The sequence below is a fragment of the Scyliorhinus torazame genome, chromosome 3 (assembly GCF_047496885.1).
Source record: "Scyliorhinus torazame isolate Kashiwa2021f chromosome 3, sScyTor2.1, whole genome shotgun sequence".
Lineage (NCBI taxonomy): Eukaryota > Metazoa > Chordata > Chondrichthyes > Carcharhiniformes > Scyliorhinidae > Scyliorhinus > Scyliorhinus torazame.
This window is the reverse complement of record NC_092709.1, coordinates 91,113,413-91,139,614: the sequence shown is the minus strand read 5'-3', so window position 1 is coordinate 91,139,614 and position 26,202 is coordinate 91,113,413. Positions and strand designations below refer to the sequence as shown.

Genomic DNA, 26,202 nt, shown 5'->3' with positions numbered 1-26,202 from the left:
AAGAGGATGGCAGAGAGGGAAATAGGGGGAGTCAAAGATGGAAGGGGAGCCACGGTTCGGAGTGCGACGAAAATAAACAAGGTATTCAAGGCCTTTTATGAAGAGCTGCACAGATCACAGCCCCCAGCGGGGGAAGAGGGGATGAGACGATTCCTAGATAAGCTGAGATTCCCGAGGGTGGAGGAGCAAGAGGTGGCTGGTTTGGGGGCACCAATTGGGCTGGAGGAGCTGAGCAAGGGTTTGGGGAGCATGCAGGCGGGGAAGGGACCGGACGGATTCCCGGTGGAGTTCTACAGGAAGTACGCAGACCTGTTGGCCCCGCTACTGGTGAGGACCTTTAATGAGGCAAGAGAGGAGGGGACCCTGCCCGCGACAATGTCGGAAGCGACAATTTCTTTGATCCTAAAGTGGGACAAGGACCCACTGCAATGTGGATCGTACAGGCCAATCTCGATCCTCAATGTGGATGCAAAGTTGCTGGCAAAAGTGCTGGCCACGAGGATCGAGGACTGCGTCCCGGGGGTAATCCACGAGGACCAGACGGGATTTGTAAAAGACAGGCAACTAAACACAAATGTGCGGAGGCTCTTAAACGTGATAATGAATCCATCGGAGGAGGGAGAGGCGGAGATAGTGGCAGCTATGGACGCGGAGAAGGCCTTTGACCGAGTAGAGTGGGAGTACCTCTGGGAGGTGTTGCGCAGGTTTGGGTTCGGGGTAGGGTTTATCAATTGGGTTAAGCTCCTTTACAGAGCCCCGATGGCAAGTGTAGTGATGAACCGGCGGAGGTCGGAGTACTTTCGACTGTACCGAGGGACGAGGCAGGGGTGCCCCCTGTCCCCCCTGTTGTTCGCATTGGCGATCGAACCATTGGCCATGTCATTGAGGGAGTCTAATAAATGGAAGGGGGTGGTCCGAGGGGGAGAAGAGCATCGGGTGTCGCTATATGCGGATGACCTGTTGCTGTACGTAGCGGATCCAATGGAGGGGATGGTGGAGGTCATGCAGACTCTAAGGGAGTTTGGGGAGTTTTCGGGCTATAAGCTCAATGTAGGGAAGAGTGAGCTCTTTGTATTCCAGGTGGGGGACCAAGAAAGAGGGATAGGGGACCTACCGCTGAGGAGGGCGGAGGGGAGCTTTCGGTATCTGGGGATCCAGATAGCCAGGAGTTGGGGGACCCTACATAAACTGAATCTGACGAGGTTGGTGGAGCAAATGGAGGAGGATTTCAAAAGATGGGACATGTTACCGCTCTCGCTGGCAGGTAGAGTGCAGTCGGTCAAAATGGTGGTCCTTCCGAGGTTTCTGTTTGTGTTTCAGTGCCTTCCCATCGTGATCACTAAGGCCTTTTTTAAGAGAGTAGGCAGGAGTATTATGGGGTTTGTGTGGGCGAATAAGACCCCGAGAGTAAGGAGAGGGTTCCTGGAACGCAGTAGGGACCGAGGAGGGTTGGCGCTGCCAAACCTGGGGAGCTACTACTGGGCAGCAAATGTGGCGATGATCCGCAAGTGGGTTATGGAGGGAGAGGGGGCGGCATGGAAGAGGATGGAGATGGCGTCCTGTAAAGGAACGAGCCTGGGGGCGTTGGTGACGGCACCGCTGCCGCTCTCGCCGACAAAGTATACCACGAGCCCGGTGGTGGCCGCAACGCTAAGGATCTGGGGCCAGTGGAGATGGCACCGGGGTGCAATGGGAGCCTCGGTGTGGTCCCTGATCAGGGGTAACCACCGGTTTGTCCCGGGGAAGATGGACGGGGGGTTCCAGAGCTGGCATCGGGCAGGGATTGGAAGAATGGGGGACCTGTTCATCGACGGGACGTTTGCGAGCCTAGGGGCACTGGAGGAGAAGTTCGAGTTACCCCCGGGAAATGCCTTTAGATATATGCAGGTGAGGGCTTTTGTGAGGTGACAGGTGAGGGAATTCCCGTTGCTCCCGGCACAAGAAGTTCAAGATAGGGTGATCTCGGGTGTATGGGTCGGGGAGGGCAAGGTGTCGGAAATACACCAGGAGTTGAAAGAAGAGGGGGAAGCGCTGGTAGAAGAGTTGAAGGGTAAATGGGAGGAGGAGCTGGGGGAGGAGATCGAGGAAGGTTTGTGGGCTGATGCCCTAGGTAGGGTTAATTCCTCCTCCTCGTGTGCCAGGCTCAGCCTGATACAATTTAAGGTGGTCCACAGAGCGCACTTGACGGGGGCGAGGTTGAGTAGGTTCTTTGGGGTAGAGGACAGATGTGGAAGGTGCTCAGGGAGCCCGGCGAACCATGTCCATATGTTTTGGTCATTCCCGGCACTGGAGGGGTTCTGGAGAGGAGTGGCGGGAGCAATATCTCAGGTGGTGAAAGTCCGGGTCAAGCCAAGCTGGGGGCTAGCAATATTTGGAGTAGTGGACAAACCGGGAGTGCAGGAGGCGAAAGAGGCCGGCATTCTGGCCTTTGCGTCCCTAGTAGCCCCGCGAAGGATCTTGCTAATGTGGAAGGAGGCGAAGCCCCCCAGCCTGGAGGCCTGGATAAATGATATGGCTGGGTTCATAAAGTTGGAGAGGATTAAGTTCGCCTTGAGAGGGTCTGCGCAGGGGTTTTACAGGCGGTGGCAACCGTTCCTAGACTATCTCGCGGAGCGTTAGAGGAAGGTCGGTCAGCAGCAGCAGCAACCTTGGGGGGGGGGGGGGACGTCCTGGGGGGGGGGAACGTCCTTGGGGGGGGGGGGGGGGGGACGTCCTTGGGGAGGGGGGGGGGGGGGGGGGGACTGCCTGGGAGGGTGGATGAGCAAGAGATAACATACGGGTGAAGGCCAGTGTACAAAGCTGTGTAAATATGTCATTTTGCCATGTATGTATCTTGCTCTGTGCGATTTCTCGTTTTTTTTTGTTACGGGGGGGGGGGTTATTGTTTGTAAGGGAGAAAAATTGTGTTAAAAAACTTTAATAAATATATATTTTTTTAAAATCCAGGATTGATGGCAGATGGTTCTTCACACAAAGACTGATCCTTTTTCCCTCATCTAACGATCCCCACACAATCACCCAGCTGAAAAAAAACACCGAAACCCAAACAAGCACGTCTCCACCCCACAAAAGTGCACATCAAAGAAAAAGGCATTGCCAACATTCACCAAAAAGAAAGCCCGAAAACTAAAAAACTTTCCCCCCCCCCCGCCCCACTTCTTAAACAGAACTCAAAAAACAGAAGAGAATTTTTTTTTTTTTAAACCAATATGAGCCAACAAGTTGCAACAAAGTTCAAGAGTTCTCAGTCCACCACCAGTCCTTTTCTTTTCACGAAGTCCAATGTGCCTTCGGGCGACTCAAAATAATGATGCTGGTCCTCATGTGTGACCCAGAGATGAGCCGGATACAGCAGTCCAAACTTCACTTGTTTCTTGAAGAAGATTACCTTAACTTGGTTGAAGCCTGCCCTTTTCCTAGCCACCTCCACACTCAGATCCTGGTACACCCACAGGATACTGTTGTCCCACTTACAGCTCCTCATTCGCTTGGCCCACTGAAGAATACATTCCTTGTCCAGGAACCTGTGGAATCTCACCAGCATTGCCCTCGGAGGGTCCCCCTTTCGCGGCTTCCTCGCAAGCGCTCTCTATGCCCTGTCCACCTCCAAGGGTCGGGAGAATGTCCCCTCCCCCAGCAGCTTTTCAAACATACCCGCTACGTATGCCCCAGCATCAGCTCCCTCAGACCCCTCTTGGGGCCTGACAATTCTTAAGTTCGGCCGTCGGGACCTATTCTCTAGGTCCTCCATCTTCTCCAGAAGCCTTTTCTGCAGGTCCCGCAGCATCCCCACCTCCAGCTCCACCGCAGTTTGATGCTCCTCCTGCTCAGCCAGCGCCTTTTCAACCTTCTGGATCGCCCGATACTGGGCGTCCAATCTGTGCTCCAGCCGATCGATTGATTCTTTAATCGGGTCCAGGCAGTCCCGCTTCTGCTTGGCAAAGCCGTCTGGATGACCTGCATCAACTGCTCCGTTGATCGCTGGGCCGACACACCAGGGGTCCGGTCCTCGGTCTTGCTGTCTCCTGCTGCACCTTCAGCACAGCTCTTGCCTATCTTCCTATTTCTGCCTTTTCGTGCATTTCTGGTTCTTTTCTCCATCCGCCGATACGTGGAAACGGTGCCCAATTGCCTCAGCCTTCAAATCTACAGCTTAAAACCGGAAAAAAGTCGGGGGGTAAGGTCCAAATGTCTGACCAGAGCGGGAGCCACCAAATGTGTGACTTCATAGCCACCACCGGAAGACCCCTCCTGATAAACTATTAAGTGTGGATATGTGTAAGTTAGACTGAAGTCATAGAATTATTACATAAGACATCAGACATTTTCCAGCAACAGTTTAAAAAAAGGAAATCTGCATTTTGGTCTCCTTGTCACCAGTAAATCTTTGACTTGAAATCGTTTCTAGGTGAAGACAAGCTGGTTGATACTGAAAGGTGAGATGGATGCCTCGGCTGACCCCCTTGAGCTGGACCCTAAATCATCATCTCGGAGCCCTGCTGCTGATAGAGAGCTGTTACAAAGATCAAGCAGTGAATCACTCTTTCAGACAAGTAAGTTCATTCTGCACATTTACAATTGAATTCCCACTTTGTTGTTTGACAGACTTATCACCTTATTCATTAAATTAGAAATCAAGGCAATGGCATAGTGGACTAGAAATCTTGAGACCCAGGGTAATGGTGGCATGGTAGCACAGTGGTTAGCACTGTGGCATCGGAGCGCCAGGGTCCCAGGTTTGATTCCCGGCTCAGGTCACTCTCTGTGAGGAGTCTACACATTCCTCCTGTGACTGCGTGGGTTTCCTCCGGGTGCACCGGTTTCCTCCCACAAGTCCCGAAAGACGTGCTGTTGGGTAATTTGGACATTCTGAATTCTCCCTCAGTGTACCCGAACAGGCGCCGGGAATGTGGTGACTAGGGGCTTTTCACAGTAACTTCATTGCAGTGTTAATGTAAGCCTACTTGTAACAATAAAGATTATTAATTATTTAAAAAATGCTCTGGGGACCCGAGTTTGAATCCCATCATGGCAGATAGCGAAATTTGAATTTGATAAAAACCTGAAATTAAAAGATTGTCATAAAAACCCGGCTGGATCACTAATGCCATCCTTACCTGATCCATAACAACGTTGGTGACTCTGAAGTGTCCTCAGAAAATGCCGAATAAGCCACTCAATTGAAGGGAATAATAATAATCTTTATTAGTGTCACAAGAAGGCTTACATTAACACTGCAATGAAGTTACTGTGAAAATTTGATCGGTAATAAATGCTGGCCCACCCAGCGATGCCCACGCCCCTGTGAATAAATTATTTAAAATTGCATTTTATATCTGTGGGGGATACTCTTTAATTTTCTGTTCAATTGATCTAACAACCTAGATAGGTCCTAATTGAATAAATTACAATTTTTTGCAGGAATTCCTCACTCCAAATCGGCTTCCCTTCCAGGTTATGGAAAAAATAGATCACACAAGGTAAACAAGGTTTATGTTGAAGATTTCTGTTTTTAAATGACGGTTTGTTACTCGAATAATGCACATATTATATAACCAGCTTTGAAATGTCTGAATCAGAGCTAAGTCCAACTTGGATCCATACATAATAGAGACGTTCCGGTGAACATACTCCTTTGGTTGTTGGGTGCATGGGGGGGAAAGGTGTGGTGGGGAGAGCAAGTGCAGGCTAGGGAAATCAAAGACTAGCCAATTTCTTTCAACGTTAAAGATCAATATGCTGATGTAAGGTCCTCAGTGAAGAGTCCGGCCAGGATTTTCCATTTGAGAGACTAAGTGCTGACACCGGGACTGAATCACGAGAGTTCTACATTGACAAAAACTGTGTCAGTCCCAAAGCGATTGCGGACACGTTAATGGGCTGCCACCGGGCGTCACGTGGAACTAGTGCAATTCCAACCAACACCGCTGTCTGATTTGCCGGGGTCAGGATTGACACTGCAGAGCCTGATAGGCTTCAGCCGCATTTAAGCACCCCACACCCGACACACACTCACTCCAGCCAAGATGAGCCATCCCGAAGAGCGGTCGCAGATGCGGAGCTGGAGATATTGTAGGATGGCATGGATGAGAGGCGAGACACCTTGTTCCCCGGGGTGGGAAGGAGGCTGCACCTCACAGATATCAACCAGGCTTGGGTGCAGGTGATGGAGGCCGTGAACACTATGGGCCCCACCGCCAGGACCGGACAGCAGTGCAAGAAGAAGTTGCACAACTTCCGCAGGGTGGCCCGAGTGACTCACCGCTACCATGCCCCCGACACCAACCCCTGTCACACACCCTTAGCTCCTCCCCCCCCCCCCCCCACCCTTGGGGGGCGATCGATAAATACCCAACGGCAGTCCACGCACATCCCACCCATTCCGCCCACCACACCAGGTGCCCTGCACAAACAGTCCACTAGCCACGGACCCCCTGTGCTGGCTGTGTCTGAGTGTCTCACACTGTGCATTGTCTGTTCCGACTCCCCCCACCCCTGCCCACCCAGGAGAAGGGGGCCCAGGCCCACAACCGCCGGGAGAGGGAGAAGACAGGAGGCGGGGAGCCTGACCGCCGCAGGGCAGAGGGTGTTGGACCTGGTCGGTGGGCCCAGAGAGCAAGCGGTTGGCGAGGCGGAGGTTGGCATTGGGGAACCAAGTGAGCCCCTGATAGATTGCGGTCCCAATGGCACATGTGGCAGCCCCCCCAACAACCCATTCCCTCTTACAAACTGTGCAGGGTGCACAGGGGAAGGGGTGATTGGACAAGGTGGGGGGGCGGGGGTGCGGGGAGGTGGGTGGCTATGTAGGGTAGGATGGGATGGTACAGCCACCGATGGCCAGGCCCACTAGACGGTAAACCTGCTGCCGATGTGAGCATCCCGTGTAAGGTGGATTAGGCACACACGTTGTGAGGGATCCAGTGGCTGCCTGAGTTCCATGCCCTGTTCACCTGACCCTCTTCTGCAACCTCATCGGATGAGGCCTGGCATTCATCCTCCTCCTCCAGCATGTCACCCCTCTGCTGTGCATTGTTGTGGAGGACGCAGCAGGTCATCACGATGTGGGACACACTCCTAGCGTTATACTGGAGGGCCCCTCCAGTGCGGTCCAGGCAACTGAACCGCATCTTCAGGGCGCCAATGAACCACTCGATCACGCACTGTTCACGGCATGGACATCGTTGTAGCAGTTCTCTGCATTCAGTCTGAGGCCTCTGGATAGACGTCATCAGTCACAACTGCAGCGGATAACTTCTGTCGACCAGTAGCCACCGCCTCACCCGGGGATGCGCCTCAAAGCTGCCGGGTACCGTCGAGTGTTGTGCACACTGCCTTGGTATCGGGCAAAGACATGCATGATGAGCAACTGGTGGCCACATACCAACTCCATGTTATCAAGTGGAACCTGTTGCATCTGACCAATTCAGATACTTTTGACCAGTTCACTTACTCAAAGATTTCACCTAGGTGTCTTTTAATAGTGTGGAGAACAAAGAACAAACACAAATACAAGTTCAACAATCTTTATTAACAAAGTTAACCCATAAATTAACCCAAGTATAATATATCCAAGAAACACCCAAGATTTGGTCATACTACCCACAAAGATGGTCTGGTTGAAGGGTGGGTCCGATTCCTGAGCCCCTCTGGTCTGTCGTCACAAAGGTGGGTCTTGCTAGCAGCTTCTTCCTCCCTTCCCTTTTGGTCAGTTTTTGGATGGTGAAGGTCACCTTCCACATCAAGTCTTCGCACTCTATGTGCCCCAAATGTCTATTTTGATCCCATTTTTCTTTGCACCCTTTTACCACTTCCCTTGGCCTCCTGCCAATGAGTCCTCTGGACGGGGTACCAGCACCCAATGGGTTGGTGACCTCTTTGCAGGACACCTGGGACTGCCCCATGTGTCCATTTTCAATAGTGCATCCTGCACGTACCCCTGTCCAAATAAGGTAACGGCGGGAACCCGGGGCATCCAGGAGTCCGGCACAATCTAGACTGGACAATAGACCGATGTATATCAATATGGTGCAATGATCTCTTGAAGGGTGATTAACAGGTCCAGGCAGCCTATCTGAGTTCTGTGTATTCAAACTTGGCCAAGTCCAAATTCCCAGCAGGCCGTTTGCTGGAGCTGACCCTATTTTAATTTAAAGTGTCCAGTTCTTTAACTTAGGATATCCAATTTTGTTTGGCTCAAAACTAGGCCCGCTAGGTCACCACAAACCAGCCCCTTATGCAGAAGCCGGCCCCTAATGCAGCTTCGCTCATAGGGAGACATGCATCCTGTCGATCACCCTCTGGACCTGGGGCAACCCAGCGATGGCGGGCCCGGTCCATATTCAGGTTGATGTATTGCACTGCCCGCGCATACTGGGCTTCCATTACGGCGCAGATGCAGCTCTGAGATCCCAGACAGGTCGGCACCTGGAAGGACCCCGTCGCGTAGAACTTTAGGATAACTGTCACATTGAGGGCCATCGGGAGCTGGTGTCCTCCACCATATCCCCGTGGTTCCAGGTGCACAATGATGCGGCAGGTCCTCGAATGACAGGCGCTGCTGGTACATATATGAGCCCTGATGCGGTGCCTCCGTCCCACCTCCTCCTCGGCCTGTTGGATGGCCAGCTCTCCATCCTCACAGGCTGGACCCCGCTCTTGCAGGGTCTTCCCCGAGCAGCTCCTGCTCATACAGTCTAATGGCATCTGCCAGGGCTACGGCAGCCAAGCAGAGGACAACCATTCCTGGTTGAAAACCGAAATCCATTCTCTGCAGGGATTTCAAGGCAGACATGTTAGCATGGCGGTTACCCCCATGCTCAACCAGGTCTATCAGACTGCACGGTTGCCCTGTCCTGCCCTGCAGTCCCTGCTATGCATGCCCCCATCCCCACCCCGGCCAGTCTCCAAGACATGTCGCCCTCCGCACCGCAATTCTGGCCCGTCGGTGCCTGGTACCAGGGGTCCTCTGATACCGGCACCCGTTCCTGCTGGCAAGGGTACTGGCGGCTGGCACTACACATGCCAGCGGTATGCTCTGCGGCCCCTGGCCTATGCCCTCCCATAGGATCAACTGTGGGAGTCCCCTTGGGTGGGCCATGTGGTGCCCTGGCAGCTGGGTGCCGCCTGGTTGGGAGGGCAGTCTCTTGGCTCCTTGGAGGTGGCCTTGGGAGGGTTAGGGCACCCATACTGCCGGTGGCGCTCTGCACAACTATGGGCCACGATGGGCGGTCAGTGGGGTGTGCTGCAAGATGGCTGCTTTGTAGGCCATGGCAATGGCAGTTCTTGCCTGGACACCCCAGCCCTGGATGTCACCCCGATCCCACTGCTCATATCCCCCATGTATCCTCCATAGCCAAATCCAGTATTCACGCTCGGCAAACTTCAGGATATCTTTGAAATGAGCATTTTAAAAAATGAACTTCTAATAATCTAATTGAGCTGACATATTCAAAAACTCTTCCTACTGAAAAGGATTCTCCTCCATAAACCTATTCCAGAAATTGCAAATCCCCTCAAGTGGTCAATCTGTTGGAAGAACAATCAGACATTTATCCATTGTTATGATCTGTTTGGGGGACAGAGGCCAGGATTTTGCGCCCCTTTTGTGCAAACGGCGCCGAGCGCAAAAACCCACAAAAGTTGTTAAACTAAAGTCTCACTGGCGAGATCTCGCAACATGATCATCTCCACGCCCTGCCGGTAACAGGGCAGTTAATGCCGGGAAGGTCGAGAACTTCATTTGAATATATTTCAATATTGCTAGCGGGCTTCCCCCCACATTCAGATTTCCCGCCACATCGGCAAGGTTTACAACAGGTCTGGACCAACGTCAACCTATTGAAGAGAGCCCGCTGGGGGGGTGGGGTGGGTGGAGGGGGGGGGGGGGGCACAGGTAGGTTCAGCCCCTGGGGGGGAAGGACTATGGCAGTGTCGGGGTGAGGGGGGGGTTGGGAGGAGGGGGGAGGGGGGGTTCCCTGTGTCTATCAGGGCGGGGCCCCCTGTGTCTGTGAGGGGGGAATTCCCTGTGTCCATGTTGGGGTGGGTTCCCCTTCTCAGTGGTAGGGGCGTCCCTGTGTCCATGGGGGAGAGGGGTGGTTCCCTGGGCCCGTGAGGGGAGGGTGTGGGTCTTTGTGTTCATGGAGAGATCTCTGTTTCAATTTTTAGTTTGGTTACACCAGGGAAGGCCGACATTCCTGCGGAATGGTGTGGGACCCACCTCCAGAACTTTTTTCCCTGTGTTTGAAAATATGGTGGGAAAGGGTACACACCGCATTTCGTTCCTGAGACAACGCTTTGCCAAAAAAAAACGAAAATTTCATGCGAAGTTTGAAATCCCAAGTTATCCACGAGTAGAACCAAGTTACAAGATTCCACAGTTTTGGAGACAAGTTTGAAGATCGACTCATTGGCTATGCCTGCGCAATGATGTATGTTAACTGCTTTAGCAGATGATACAATATTGTCCACTCTCTCTGTCGAGTGAGGCCTGTGAAAATATGTCCCCATGGTTATTGCCAGATTGGTACAGGAGGACAGGCAAACACAGTATGGTGTACTCACATAAATTACCCCGCCACAGAATCAAAATTCTGTGGATGGTAGAAATCTGAAATAAAAATAAAATGTGCTGGAAATGCTCAGTGTGTTTGGCAACATTTGAGGAAAAAGAAACAGAGTTAAAATATCAGGATCTTTGACATCAGCCTGGTGTGGTGATATGCCTGTAGATAATATTACATGCTGAATATTATTTAAATGAAGAAACACTGAAGAAAGCTGCAGCACAGAGGGATTTGGGCATCCTCATGCATAAATCGCAAAAAAGGAGCAGGCATGTTCAACAAGTAATAGGGAAGGCAAATGGAATGTTGGCCTTTATTTCAAAGGGAACGGAGTATAAAAATATGGAAATCTTGCTGAAACTATACAAGGCACTAGTTAGTTAGACCATACCTGGAATGCTATGAACAGTTTTGGTCCATTCATTTAAGGAAATATATATTGGCATTGGAGGCAGTCCAGAGAAGATTTACTCGGTTGATCCTGGGTATGAAGGGACTTTTTTATGAGGAGAAGTTCAGTAGGTTGGGCCTGTACTCGTTTGAGTTTAGAAGAATGAGAGGCAACCTTATTGAGACATAGAATTCTCAGGGGGCTTGACAGGGTAGATGCTGAGAAGTTTTTTTTACTTTGTGGGAGAGTCTAAGACCAGAGGGAATAATCTCAAGAGTAAGTGATCGCTCTTTAAGACAGAGATAAAGAGGAATTTCTTCTTTTAGAGGGTAGTGAATCTGTGGAATTCTTTACTGCAGAGGGCTGTAGGCTGGGTCATTAAATATGTTCAAAGCTGAGATAGACATTTTTAATCAGTAACGGAATCAAGGTTTATGGAAATAAGGCAGGAAAGTGGAGTTGAGGATTATCATAAGAGATCAGTCATGATTTCATTGAATGGTGAATCAGACTCGATGGGTCGAATGGCCTACTTCTGCTCCATTGTCTTCTGGTCTTCCTGATTGGCCTTTCCTGCTCCACCCACCTGCTCAATATTTATATTCAACATTTGCACCAGCCCATAGAATCCACATCTAAAACTATCTAAATCGCTGATGACAATGGAACGTTAACAAAGATTGTATGTTGGTGAGCCAGACTAAAGGGAGTGTTACTCTTCATGGAACCTCAGGGAGCTTGGTGCTTTAAAAAATCTCAGTTTCAGGCATCTGAAATTCTTAACCTTAATGAATAATATCACACAAAGTGATATTTAAGAAAAAAATCTTTGTTTAAAAAATACTGATAAAGTTCATAATGTGAAAGAAGTTAGAAGGAATTGTCAACCTTTTGACATTTATGAAAGTTTCTGAGATATTTGATATTTCCTCTCTTTAGACTTCCGACTTTGAATCAAATCATGATACCAGCTGGGGAATGCGAGGTGAGGAATCATTTCAAATACCGTATCAATATCAAAATTCTACTAATGGAGCTACTTTGAGTTTCAGTCATCTGTTCTGATTCTCTAAAGTTGTTGCTCAAATCTCACTGAAATGAACTCTTGTTTTTACAGAATACAAGGTAAGAAGTTGCTTTCTCATCTTAAGTCCCTGGTTTCTACCCACCAACCGGAACTGATCAGGTTAAGGTCTCAGTTTTGCTTCCCTGCTGTTTTATTCATTTCTGTATTGAAAGTAAAAGCTTCTAAAGTGGTCTACAGAATGGTACAACAGGAGCCAAGTCATGATTCTCACACAATGAGCTCTTGATTTCAGCAATTCCATCAGAGAGATATAAAGGATAAGTGGTGTCTTCCCACATGGATAGAAAGAACATCAGAGTGAAAGTTATTTTTAAGATGACATCCTGCAGTTTCTAATGAATGGTTATCAAGTGTTCATTGATAGGAAAGATAAAGGGAGAGAATATACAAAATTACTTGCCTCGTTACAGGAAACAATTTGTCAATGAGAAAAGATTATTTTCCCCAATACACAACTGGCTGATCTCACTCTCCAGAAGGTAAATCTCTCCATCTTCCTACTACAATCTTTCCATTCCCTAACGTTTTGAACACTTAGCTGGGCTTCTACCTAACATGCAGGTTAGGTGGATTGGACATGCTAAATTACCCTTAGTGTCCAAAAGGTTACATGGGGTTATTGGGTTACGGGGATAAGGTGGAAGTGAGGGCTTAATGGGTCGGTGCAGACTGGATGGGCCGAATGGCCTCCTTCTGCACTGTATATTCTATGTTCCCTCCCTGTAGTGTTAATGTGAAAATCTTACATTTCCTAGCAAACAAGACACATTTGTAACCTCATTCTAGAGAGGTGCCATTGATACCTCGGGTCTGATGGAAACCTGGATCACTGACAATTTGTATCCCATTCCTCCGCTCTTCAACCATCTGAGTGACCTCACCTGGTTACATATTCCGGTACCTTTCCTCCCATACAAAATGCTGTGAGGGCAAGTGGTGATGTAATGATATTGTCACTGGACTAGAAACCATGAACTCTTGGTAATGCTCTGGGGACCTGTGTTCGAATCATTGCAGGTGGTGAAATTTGAATTCAATAAAAATATTGTCAATTGTCGTTAAAAAAAATCTGATTCACTAATGTCCTTTAGGGAAGGGAATATGCTGTCCTTCCCTGGTCTGGCCTACATGTGACTTCAGACTCACAGCAATGTGGTTGACTCTTAACTGCCCCTAAAGGGCAATTAGGGATGGGCAATTAATGATGGCCAGCCAGCGATGCCCACATCCCATGAACGAATAAAAAAGAAAATCAGAGCCCTCACCTATAGCTCCCGGGCTGGATTTTCCACCGCTCGCCACCGGTAATGAGTTCCCGATGTGGCGGAGAATCCAGCGACGGGGAGAAATCGCGAAAAATGCCGGCCCCCCTCTGTCGTCAGGATCGAGGTTCGCGCCCACGCAGCAGCTTAGCAGGCCGGGCACCTTATTCTCTAGGCCCGCGTGATTCCCGGGACCGGGAATCACACGGATGAGGATTGCAAAAGGTATGGACACCATCACCATTGTTATGGGTCAGGGTTTAGAGAACCCCAAAGTGTATCATGGAGTTCACCTGACCCATAACTTTTAATAGATTGTGGTATGGGGAGCACACGGCCCACTCTACAGGTGTGGTACAGCAGAAATGAAAAAGTATTTTTTAAAGCAAAACAATGTTTATTCAATGAACTCAAGTTAACCTTTCTAAAACAAACAGTGAATATCTTAGCAACCATTAATTCAAAGATAACCCACAAAGAATACAACACTAAGTAACCTGTATGCTGTCCTTTTACGCCCAAAAGACTTAACAAACCATTAAACAGGAGCACATTAGGTTAAAGTCATTACTGTTCTTAGTTTTAAATCACCAGGATCGATTTAGATTACAGAGAGATTCATACACCGTCTGGCTGTGACTGCAGCTAAACATTTCTTAAAGTGACCTTCTCATGACACCTCGCCCCAAGAAAAAAAAACCCATCAACTTCAAGATGCTTTCATTTTTCACCTTTTCACCATCCTTTAAGAAATGCACACAGTAAATATACTTTATCATTGCAAAAAAACAACACACGCAAACAGGTATAATAATAGTCCATTTTTTTTTCATTCTTCTTCCTCCAACTGAAATCCTTCATGATTGATAGTCTGTTTGAACAAGAAGGTCACTGCACGATCCATCCATTGCTCTACGCCTCGGCATTTCTCTTTAAAGTCAGATACTTTAGTTCAACCTGATCACAGAGTCCCTTGTAATTCTCCAACACAGGAGCATTGGTTATCACAGCTTTCAGGCAGTCAAATGCCTGTCGAAAGTCCGCTGTCCATTGAAATTTTCAACGTTTCTTCAAGTCCATCATTGGAGCAATCACGCTACAAAACCTTTGCACAAATGTTCGATCAAATCCACTCATGCCAAGAAATCGCAATATTTCCCTTCGTCTCGAGGGTATCGAAAACTTCTCAAGGAAAGTGACTTGGGCTTTTCCAAATTCACTTTTGGCTAGGTTCATCACCAAACCCGTCTCCTGAAGTCAATCGAATAACTCCATCAGATGTTTTAAATGGTCTTTCCATGTCTGGCTGAAAATTACCAGATCGTCGATGTATACCGCACAATTGGGTAATCCTGAAACAACTGTGTTAGTTTACCGTTGAAATGTGGCTGTGGTGTTTTTCATGCCAAATGGCAGAACTTTGAATTGGTATATACCATCTGGAGTCACAAAAGCTGAAATCTCCTTTGCCCTGTCGGATAAAGTTACCTGCCAGTAACCTTTAAGTAAATCCAGTTTGGAAATAAAAACTGATTGTCCCACTTTCTCAATGCAATCCTCCAAATGTGGAATAGGATAAGGGTCCGTTCTTGTAACTGCATTAACCTTTCTATAGTCCACACACAACCGTTGGGTACCATCTGGTTTAGGTACCATCACTATGGGTGAGCTCCATTGGCTACAACCCACTTCAATTATGCCATTTTTAAGCATTCTCTCAATCTTTTTGTTAACCTGGGCCAATTTTAAAGGATTAAGTCTATATGGATGTTGTTTGATTGGAACAGCATTTCCCACATCTACATCACGTATAGTTATTTTAGTACTTCCCAATTTATCTCCACACACTTGCCCAGGTGATATCAATAACTCTTTCAGGTCAGTTCGTATTTCCTCTGGAAGATAACTCAACAATTCATCCCAATTTTTAACAACATCCTCATTTTCCAATTTAATTTGAGGTATGTCAAATTCACAGTCATCTGGATTTGGTTCGTCACTTTGAGTTAGAATCATTAAAACCTCCTTTTTCTATCCTTCCCTTTCAAAGTACCTTTTAAGCATATTCACATGACACACTCGGTGAGCCTTCTATCTGGTGTTTTTACCACATAATTCACCTCACTTAATTTCCTTTCAATCTGATAAGGTCCACAAAACCTAGCTTTTAAAGGCTCACTTACCACTGGTAACAATACTAAAACGTTATCCCCACTGGCAAAACTACGAACTTTAGATTTCTTGTCCGCTTACCCGGTTCATCACATTTTGTGCAACTTTCAAATATTGTCTAGCCAATTCAACTGTTCTATTTAAGTGTTCCCTAAAATTTGACACGTAATCCAATAATGTAATTTCCAATTCCTCACCCACCAATTTTTCCTTAATCAATTTAAGTGGTCCTCTTACCTCCTGACCAAAAATTAGTTCAAAAGGACTAAATTTGGTTGACTCATTAGGTGCATCCTGAATTCCAAACAGTACGAATGGAATTCCTTTATCCCAATCCTCTGGATAATCTTGACAATAAGCCCTCAACATTGTCTTTAATGTCTGATTCCACCTTTCTAACGCTCCCTGCGATTCTGGATGGTACGCAGTTGATTTAAATTGTTTTATTCCTAAGCTGTCCATAACTTCTTTGATACTTTGGGGTAAAATTTGATCCTTGATCCGATTGTATTTCTGTGAGTAGCCCATATCTGGTAAAGAATTTAAGTAACTCCTCCACAATCTGTTTAGCTGTAATATTACGTACTGGAATGGCCTCTGGAAACCTAGTAGACACATCCATTATCGTCAAAAGATATTGATTCCCACTTTTTGTTTTGGGAAGCAGTCCTAAGCAATCAATTAGGACCCTTGTAAAAGGTTCCTCAAAAGCTGGAATGGGTATTAATGGGTTTTATCACTGCTTGAGGTTTCCCTATCACTTGACATGTGTGACATAATTGACAAAATTTAACTACATCTGTGTGTAGTCCAGGCCAATAAAAATGTTTCTGGATTTTAGCTTGCGTTTTCCTTATCCCCGAATGATCTCCCACTGGTACCTCATGTGCAACTCGCAACACCTCCTTTCTATACCCTACCGGCAATACTACTTGATGAACTTCTGCCCACTTTTCATTCCCCTGCATATGTAAAGGTTTCCATTTTCTCATCAATACATCACTTTTACGGTAATAACACTCTGGTATACACTCAGATTCCTCTTCCGTGTATGCTTTCTGACACATCCGTTTTATTTCTACATATTTCTGTTGTAACTCTGCCAATTTTCCTGAACTAAAAATATCCGCCACATCCTCCACCTGTTCTTGTTCTTTTTCAACCATCTAATCAAAAATCGTTTCTGATAATTGCACTTGAACTTCATCTTCACTCTATGATGTCTCCTGTTGTCTTGACCTGTGACTTTGCGACCTTGTTACTACACAATCCAGAGAAATCCCAGGATATTCATCCTTCAACGCTTCAGTTGTCTTATTTTCCACTGGCTTATCAACCACAGTAGGCATCACTCCCACTTGCGATCCAGCTATATCATTACCCAAGATAAACTGTATTCCTGGACAAGATAGTTTCTCTATTACTCCTACTATCACTTCACCACTCTTCATTGGACTTTCCAACCTTACCTTATATAATTGGACACGCCTCCTCGCAACCTGAATCCCACATATTACCACCTTTTCTGGCACCATTCTTCCCAAACTACATAACTCCTCACCTCTTACCATTAAAGATTGACTAGCTCCCGTATCTCTTAAAATTGTGACTTCTTTACCTGCTCCTCCTGATACACGAGTAAACTTTACCCACACAAGTAAATTCTTTAAAGACATCTGGCACCTTCTTATCAATCACCTCTTGAACAGTCTGTACAATCTTTTGCACCTCCTTCGCTTCCCTTGGGCTTTCCTTCACCACTCTAACAAACCCCACTGTCTTATTCTGTTTTACCACATCAGCCTTCCCAGTGCTTTTCTTCAACCACCAACACTGTGACTTTACATGGCCTAGTTTATTACAGTGAAAACATTTGAAACTTTTCATTTCTTTTCCACCCTCCTGGATTTCTTTTTTAATCTGAGGTACACTCTCCTTATTACCTCCCATCAGATCACGTTTACCTTTACCACTTGAGTATTTCTCATATCCCCAGTTTCTATCCCTCAAAGGCTGAAACTGATGTCGGAAACCAAGCTTTGATTTAGGAACTAATTCATAATCATCTGCCATTTCGGCTGCTAATCTCGCAGTTTTAATCCTCTGCTCTTCCACATGAGTTCTCATTACATCAGGAATTGAATTTTTAAACTCCTCCAAAAGTATAATTCCTCTGAGAGTTTCATACGTTTGGTCTATTTTCAAAGCCCTTATCCACCTATCAAAATTACTCTGTTTGAGCCTTTCAAACTCCATGTATGTTTGACCAAATTCTTTCCTTAAATTTCTAAACCTTTGTCTGTAAGTTTCAGGCACTAGTTCATATGCACCTAAGATGGATTTTTTTCACCTCATCATACGTCCCAGATACCTCCTCCGGTAGTGATGCAGACACTTCACTAGCCCTACCTACCAGCTTTGTTTGAATCAGTAATACCCACATGTCCTGTGGCCATTTCATTTGTTTAGCTACCTTCTCCAATGAAATGAAAAAGGGTTCTACCTCCTTCTCGTCAAAACTTGGCAATGCTTGGACATATTTAAATAGATACCCACCACACCTTCGACTATGATGCTCATTCTCACTATCCTCATCACTATCATCCAACTGTATGTTTCCCTTTACGTCTGCCAATTTTAACTGACTGTCATGTTTCATGGCCCTTTTCTGAAGTTCAAACTCTCTCTCTTTATCTTTTCCCCTGATCTGTGTCTCCCTTTTTCTTTTTGTTCTGCTAAGGCTATTCTTTCTTTCCTCCTTTCATCTCTCTCCTTTTCTTTGTCCTCTCAATCTCTGTCTTTTTCTTTTTCCTCTCTTTCATATTCAAGCTGCTTTAATTCTTTTCCATGTTCAAGTTGCTTAATCTGCAACAGGATCTTTGCCATTTCTAATGAGTCAGACTGTATCTCAGGCAACTTTAAATGCTTAGCCACCGCCATAATTACCTCATCTTTTTGCATTTTGTCAAGTAATGTTAACTGCAATGTTTTTGCCAAATCTAACAATCTGCTTTTAGTCTCTCTCCATAAGGTACTGCGTGTGACCGTCTCCACCCCCAAAAACTTCAGAGCCTCTGAAAGAGCGATTGTCCACAACACACTCCCCACTTAAACTAAAATACCACACATGAAAAGCAACCACAATATGCTCACCCCTCACTGTCTTTACATGTGCTAATCCAATCCAATAGGTAGATTTTTATCCCCTCGAGCCCCCAATTTGTATGGGTCCGGGTTTAGAGAACCCCAAAGTGTATCATGGAGTTTACCTGACCCAGAACTTTTAATAGATTGTGGTATGGGGAGCACATGGCCCACTCTACAGGTGTGGTACAGCAGAAATGAAAAAGTATTTTTTAAAGCAAATCAATGTTTATTCTATGAACTCAAGTACTGTAGCTCCAGTATACAGGAGGTTGAGAGTAGTGAGGTCATGAGTAAGGTTTCAAAGTTGCAGGAATGTACCGGCAGGCAAGAAGGTGGTTTAAAGTGTCTTCTTCAATGCCAGGAGCATCCGGAATAAGGTGGGTGAACTTGCTCCAGTATACAGGAGGTTGGTACCTGGGACGACGATGTTGTGGCCATTTCGGAGACATGGATAGAGCAGGGACAGGAATGGTTGTTGCAGGTGCCGGGTTTAGATATTTCAGTAAGCTCGGGGAAGGTGGTAAAAGAGGGGGAGGGGTGGCATTGTTAGCCAAGGACAGTATTACGGTGGCCGAAAGGACGTTTGATGAGGACTCGTCTACTGAGGTAGTATGGGCTGCGGTTAGAAACAGGAAAGGAGAGTTCACCCTGTTGGGGGTTTTCTATAGGCCTCCAAAAAGTTCCAAAGATGTAGAGGAAAGGATTGCAAAGATGATTGTGGATAGGAGCGAAAGCAACAGGGTAGTTGTTATGGGGGACTTTAATTTTCCAAATATTGACTGGAAACGCTATAGTTCGAGTACTTTAGATGGGTCCGTTTTGTCCAATGTGTGCAGGAGGGTTTGCTGACACAGTATGTAGATTGGCCAAGAAGACGCGAGGCCATATTAGATTTGGTACTGGGTAATGAACCAGGACAGGTGTTAGATTTGGAGGTAGGTGAGCACTTTGGTGATAGTGACCACAATTCGATTACGTTTACTTTAGTGATGGAAAGGGATAGGTATATACTGCAGGGCAAGAGTTATATCTGGGGGAAAGGCAATTATGATGCGATGAGGCAAGACTTAGGATGCATCAGATGGAGAGGAAAACTGCAGGGGATGGGCACAATGGAAATGTGGAGCTTGTTCAAGGAACAGCTACTGCCTGTCCTTGATATGTATGTACCTGTCAAGCAGGGAGGAAGTGGTCGAGCGAAGGAACCGTGGTTTACTAAAGCAGTTGAAACACTTGTCAAGAGGAAGATGGAGGCTTATGTAAAGATGAGACATGAAGGCTCAGTTAGGGCGCTCGAGAGTTACAAGTTAGCTAGGAAGGACCTAAAGAAAGAGCTAAGAAGAGCCAGGAGGGGACATGAGAAGTCTTTGGCAGGTAGGATCAAGGATAACCCTAAAGCTTTCTATAGATATGTCAGGAATAAAAGAATGACTAGGGTAAGAGTTGGGCCAGTCAAGGACAGTAGTGGGAAGTTGTGCGTGGAGTCCGAGGAGATAGGAGAGGTGCTAAAAGAATAGTTTTTGTCAGTATTCACACAGGAAAAAGACAATGTTGTCGAGGAGAATACTGAGATTCCGGCTACTAGACTAGAAGGGCTTGAGGTTCATAAGGAGGAGGTGTTAGCAATTCTGGAAAGTGTGAAAATAGATAAGTCCCCTGGGCCGGATGGGATTTATCCTAGGATTCTCTGGGATGATAGGGGGGAGATTGCTGAGCCTTTGGCATTGATCTTTAAGTCATCTTTGTCTACAGGAGTAGTGCCAGAAGACTGGAGTAAAGTAAATGAAGTCCCCTTGTTCAAGAAGGGGAGTAGAGCCAACCCCGGTAACTATAGACCAGTGAGCCTTACTTCTGTTGTGGGCAAAGTCTTGGAAAGGTTTATGCAAGATAGGATGTATAATCATCTGGAATGGAATAATTTGATTAGAGATAGTCAACACGGTTTTGTGAAGGGTAGGTCGTGCCTCACAAATCTTATTGAGTTCTTTGAGAAGGTGACCAAACAGGTGGATGAAGGTAAAGCAGTTGATGTGGTGTATATGGATTTCAGTAAAACGTTTGATAAGGTTCCGCACGGTAGGCTACTGCAGAAAATACGGAGGCATGGGATTCAGGGTGATTTAGCAGTTTGGATCAGAAATTGGCTAGCTGGAAGAAGACAAAGGGTGGTGCTTGATGGGAAATGTTCAGACTGGAGTCCAGTTACTAGTGGTGTACCTCAAGGATCTGTTTTGGGGCCACTGCTGTTTGTGAGTAAATTGTGAGGATGGGTGAGTAAATTTGCAGATGACAGTAAAGTCGGTGGAGTTGTGGACAGTGCGGAAGGTTGTTAGAAGTTACAGAAAGACATAGATAAGCTGCAGCGCTGGGCTGCGAGGTGGCAAATGGAGTTTAATGCACAAAAGTGTGAGGTGATTCATTTTGGAAGGAATAACAGGAAGACAGAGTACTGGGCTAATGGTAAAATTCTTTGTAGTGTGGATGAGCAGAGAGACCTCGGTGTCCATGTACACAGATCCCTGAATGTTGCCACCCAGGTTGAGAGGGTTGTTAAGAAGGCGTACGGTGTGTTAGCTTTTATTGGTAGAGGGATTGAGTTTCCGAGCCATGAGGTCATGTTGCAGCTGTACAAAACTCTGGTGCAGCCACATTTGGAGTATTGCGTGCAATTCTGGTCGCCGCATTATAGGAAGGATGTGAAAGCATTGGAAAGGGTGCAGAGGAGATTTACCAGAATGTTGCCTGGTATGGAGGGAAGATCTTATGAGGGAAGACTGAGGGACTTGAGGCTGTTTTTGTTAGAAAGATGAAGGTTAAGAGGTGACTTAATTGAGGAATACAAGATGATCAGAGGATTAGATAGGGTGGACAGTGAGAGCCTTTTTCCTCGGACGGTGATGTCTAGCACGAGGGGACATAGCTTTGAATTGAGGGGAGATAGATATAGGACTGATGTCAGAGGCAGGTTCTTTACTCAAAGAGTAGTAAGGGCGTGGAATGCCCTGCCTGCAACAGTAGTGGACTCGTCAACACTAAGGGCATTCAAATGGTCATTGGATAGACATACGGACTATAAGGGAATAGTGTAGATGGGCTTTAGAGTGGTTTCACAGATCGGCGCAACATTGAGGGCCGAAGGGCCTGTACTGCGCTGTAATGTTCTATGTTCAAGTTATCCTTTCTAAAACAAACCGTGAATATCTTAGCAACCATTAATTCAAAGATAACCCCCAAAGAATACAACACAAAGTAATCTGTATGCAGTCCTTTTACACCCAAAAGACTTAACAAACCTTTAAACAGGAGTACATTAGGTTAAAGTCATTACTGTTCTTAGTTTTAAATCACCAGGATAGATTTACAGTCTTTAGATTACAGAGAGATTCATACACCGCTTGGCTGTGACTGCAGCTAAACATTTCTTAAAGCGACATTCTCATGACACCTTGATGTAGTGGATCTCGCGGTGTGTAAGGGGGTAACTCCTGAGGTGGGTTGCCCCCAAAACCCTTCTGCCCACCCAACCCCACCAGAGCCCCCCACCACCTCCCACAGAGACCCCCTAAATAAAGGAATTCCCCCCCCCCCCGAATCACCCGAAGCAAAGGCACCTTCCCAGAGACCCCCAAATAAAGGGACGCCCCAGAAAAGAGACCCCTGTCAGTAAGCCCTCCAGAAAAGAGACCCCCATCTGGAAGCTAGGGAGCAGTCCAGACACGGACAGTGAAAAAAATGACTGCTCTAACACCTTGGCAATACAGCTTCTGACTCCACATGTCAATTCCTGGAGAGAGAAACCAGTCAGCTGTGTTTAAACCCCTCAGATCCTTGAATTGCAAGCCATTCAATCATTTCTCTTACTAGGCTGTGATTAACACACACACAATTGTCAGCCATGCCTCATTCATTTTCCTTCACAGTTGTGTAACTCGGAAATGCTCTCACCATAATGTTTAGAAACGTCAACCACTTCAAAGAGAGTTTTTTTTTTCATATAAATGTTTTTTATTGGGGTTTTGAACATAGTATATTTACCGTTATGTACACTGAATAAGAAATATATATATATAGAAGAGAAGAGCACACCCAAACATACCCCCAAAAAAAGTAATAATAAAAAATAGAATAACTGGTAGAGTATTGTGCACCAGCTCAGCAGCAGCAACTCTGTACAACTGGCAAAATTATTTACAACACATAAGTAGGCAACTGTTTGTGGGGGGGAGGGATGGGGGGTGGAGACTGGGGAGGTAAATATACATTTGGGTGCCAGAGAAACAATTACAGTGGGCAATACTCGAATGGGTTTGGTGTTAGTGTTGTCCACTTCAAAGAGAGTTAAGTGCCTTCCAACCACCACCACCCCTTCACGCTTGAGTGATTTTGAAGTTGAAATTGACAGCACTTAACTCGGCATAGATCCATGTCCGTGGGGGATGGTATTGTCCGTGGTGGTTGGGGGGGGGGGGGAGTGCTCACTTGGAGATTGGGGCATCCTTTCAAAATGGTGCCCCGATCGATGAGGAGCTGCTCCCGCTGGTGAGTTCAGCTCCCCAAACATTTGTGAAAATATTTGTCAGTGTGGGATGGACCGGGGAGAAACTCCCCAAGGCCCCGAAAAATGACTCAGTGCTGGTGAATCCAGGTCTGGATCTCACCCAAAATGCCGGTGAAAACACCCGCCAAACCCACCCAAAAAAGTTTTGGAGTGAATCGCGCGCCCCTCACGTTACATATAGATTTCCCCAAACATATACATAGGGGTTTAGATTATAGTGCAAGGTGGGACAAAAATTTAATGTAGATAATTGTAAAATCATGCAACATGGTTACAAAATAAGCAGAGAAATTGTAGAAATATTGACAAAATACTGACCAGAACAAACTAGGAAACAAACTAGATACATCTCTCAAAATATCAAGCTGATGTCTATTTTTTGTTGAGAAATTAATTGGGGTGTAAGGTTAATTGAAAAGCAAGAAGGTGGACTGGATGATCTTTTCCAGGTTTACTATTTTCCACGATAGTAACTTGGCATCAGAAATGAAAAAAAAATGAGATACAACTGAGTTACCATTGAGTTACTTTTACTTTTTGCAGGTTTACCCGTATGAAATGTTGGCTGTCACAATGAAAGCTCGTGTCAAGCTACCAAAGGATGTGGACAGGACCAGACTGGAGGTAAGAATGCTCGTGATGAACCGAAGCATTTCCATGACACTCCCCTTACAATTATAATTTTTGTCATGTAGCTATCTTTCCCTCACGTTTGATCTTGTGTGGAGTTCACTGCCAAAGTTTGAGAGGTAAAAATCAAAAGAATGTTGAAAATGCAAACAAAAATGTCAGAATCTAAAGCAGACAGATAGATTATCATTTTGGGTGAGACCCTTTATTAAATCTGTTCTGAGAAGTTAGTAGCCTATACTTAGCTCGCAGATATTCACTAACCTGTGTGTTCCCACAAATTTTATTTCAGATGTCCCAAATTTTCAGTTTCTTTAAATTTTCACGGTTAAAATCATAGAATCATAGAATTTATCGTTCAGAAGGAGGCCATTCGGCCCATCGAGTCTGCACCGGCCCTTGGAAAGAGCAGCCTACTCAAGCCCACGTCTCCACCCTATCCCAGTAACCGCACTTAACCTTTTTTGGGACACCAAGGGCAATTTAGCATGATCAATCCACCTACCTTTGGATTGTGGGAGGAAACCGGAGCATCCGGAGGAAACCCACGCAGACACGGGGAGAACGTGCAGACTCCACACAGACAGTGACCCAAGCCGGGAAACAAACCTGGGATCCTGGAGCTGTGAAGCAACTGTGCTAACCACTGTGCTACCGTGCTGTCCACAGTGTGTTAGGTTGGAGCACTGAGTAGTGTGTGTTTCAACAGTTAAGATGAGCACTTGATGTAAGAGCGCAAAATTTGTGCATCCTTTGATCATGTTCGGTTTGATAATCAAATAATTATAGCAATCAACAGAATGTTCCTACTTAATTAGCATTAATGTCATGCATAATGGAAGGACAGATTAGCAGGTAGATTATGATTAGAAACATTATTAGAAATTGTCTAGCCAAACCCAGACAGATGTTGCTGATAATAGAGATCGTCAAGAATGCGGATCAGATATTTGCGCTATGTCACGACAAGCTCATGAAGCAAATTGTTATGTTTTGCCTCAAGGAAACTGTAATTGGGTGTTTTAAATGGACAAAAGAAAATCTATCTGAAGAGAAAATTATTCAGTAACCTGTATTATCCTATTAATGTCTAGATCTGTCTGAGCATGTTCAAAGTGCACGCTATAACAAGGGGAATTTCATGAGAGGGTGTCTGTTCACGAGTGAATCATAACTGTGAATTATATCACAATACTGTAATTCACTTTGGCCTCACAGGCAGAAAGCTCATCGCACCTGTCTGCGGGACCTCTTTCTCAACTTCTCCTAAATCCCGCTACCCAGATCCCTATCGATAACACCCTCTCTCTCATGAATCTGGGTTTTGCCCTGAGGTGTGACTATATTCTGGGTAAAACTATCCAGAAATACCACATCCTGCCTTATATATCTCTAACGCGCACTCCAGCTCAATGACTGGGCTGGAGAGTTTTGAGACGGAGACATCTGCAGATATGTTTGCTGGGGGCAGTCTCGCCATCCACAGGCTACCACATTTTGCAGTCTAGACAAACAACCTGCTCTGCCATTCTTAAACCAGTTTTATTGAATTATTTAATGAATTAAAGTACTCAATGACTGTAGTTATATCAAGTAGTTTAACTAGTTTAATACAGTACTTATTTCCTGCAGAGTTTTAAAAAACCTTAAAACTCGCCACCCAATCACCCATCTGCTTACCTAATTAATGCCTGTAGACTTCAGCACTCCACTTTTCCTGTTTCTTGCTCCTTCGCTTGACCTCCTTGTTTTGTAAAAGACAGCACTTATTCCCTCCCTGTGCCACATTTGGTCACTCACCAAATTTCCAGAGTTAAGCAAGTACTCTTGTTGAGCTGGATTTCCTACTACTTGTAATATGCAACGGCTGTCTGCCTTTGTTAATGACTGAAGCCTCAATTTTAACTCAGTCGCTATGGGGCATGTGAGAGGTTAAAATAGTGGCCAACTGAAATCATTGAATCCCACAGTGTTCTCCTTCCCACCATTTAATTACTGGGATTCCAGCAACACAAGAACCGCTTGCTATATGGGAGATGCGGGCCCAAATTAAAATGTTAAGTGTGTGACCTGATGAGGAAAATCTGCCAATAGACCATGGTGGGAGGCAGCCACGTTTTCAGATGAAGTCAACGTAAGTATATCTTTCTTCTCTTTTTTTAAAATTCCTTGGGTCCAAGAGTGCACTCCAGACCCCATCGGCATTCCTGGTCCTCCCGAGGATTCTTTCTTCCAGCAGCTCTTTGGAGAGATCCACACACCAATCCCCACATGCTCATCTTGTGCTGGGTCTCCAATAGTACAAGCCTCTTACACAAATTCATCATTCTGCCCACTGACTCTGTTGCTGTTTGTACCAGCTTCAGGTGGGAGATAGGACAGACAGACAGTTG

General features: G+C 46.1%; 1 protein-coding gene across 1 annotated transcript in view; it reads left to right on the top strand.

Moving 5' to 3' along the window:
• LOC140408573 (actin-binding LIM protein 2-like) overlaps positions 1 to 26,202 on the top strand; it is a 512,880-nt gene that overhangs the window by 372,792 nt on the left and 113,886 nt on the right. The window contains exons 15-19 of the mRNA XM_072495958.1: positions 4,409 to 4,553; positions 5,422 to 5,480; positions 11,893 to 11,938; positions 12,071 to 12,078; positions 23,723 to 23,803. Coding sequence (XP_072352059.1) covers positions 4,409 to 4,553; positions 5,422 to 5,480; positions 11,893 to 11,938; positions 12,071 to 12,078; positions 23,723 to 23,803 — 339 coding nt within the window. The remainder of the gene's footprint in view (positions 1 to 4,408; positions 4,554 to 5,421; positions 5,481 to 11,892; positions 11,939 to 12,070; positions 12,079 to 23,722; positions 23,804 to 26,202) is intronic.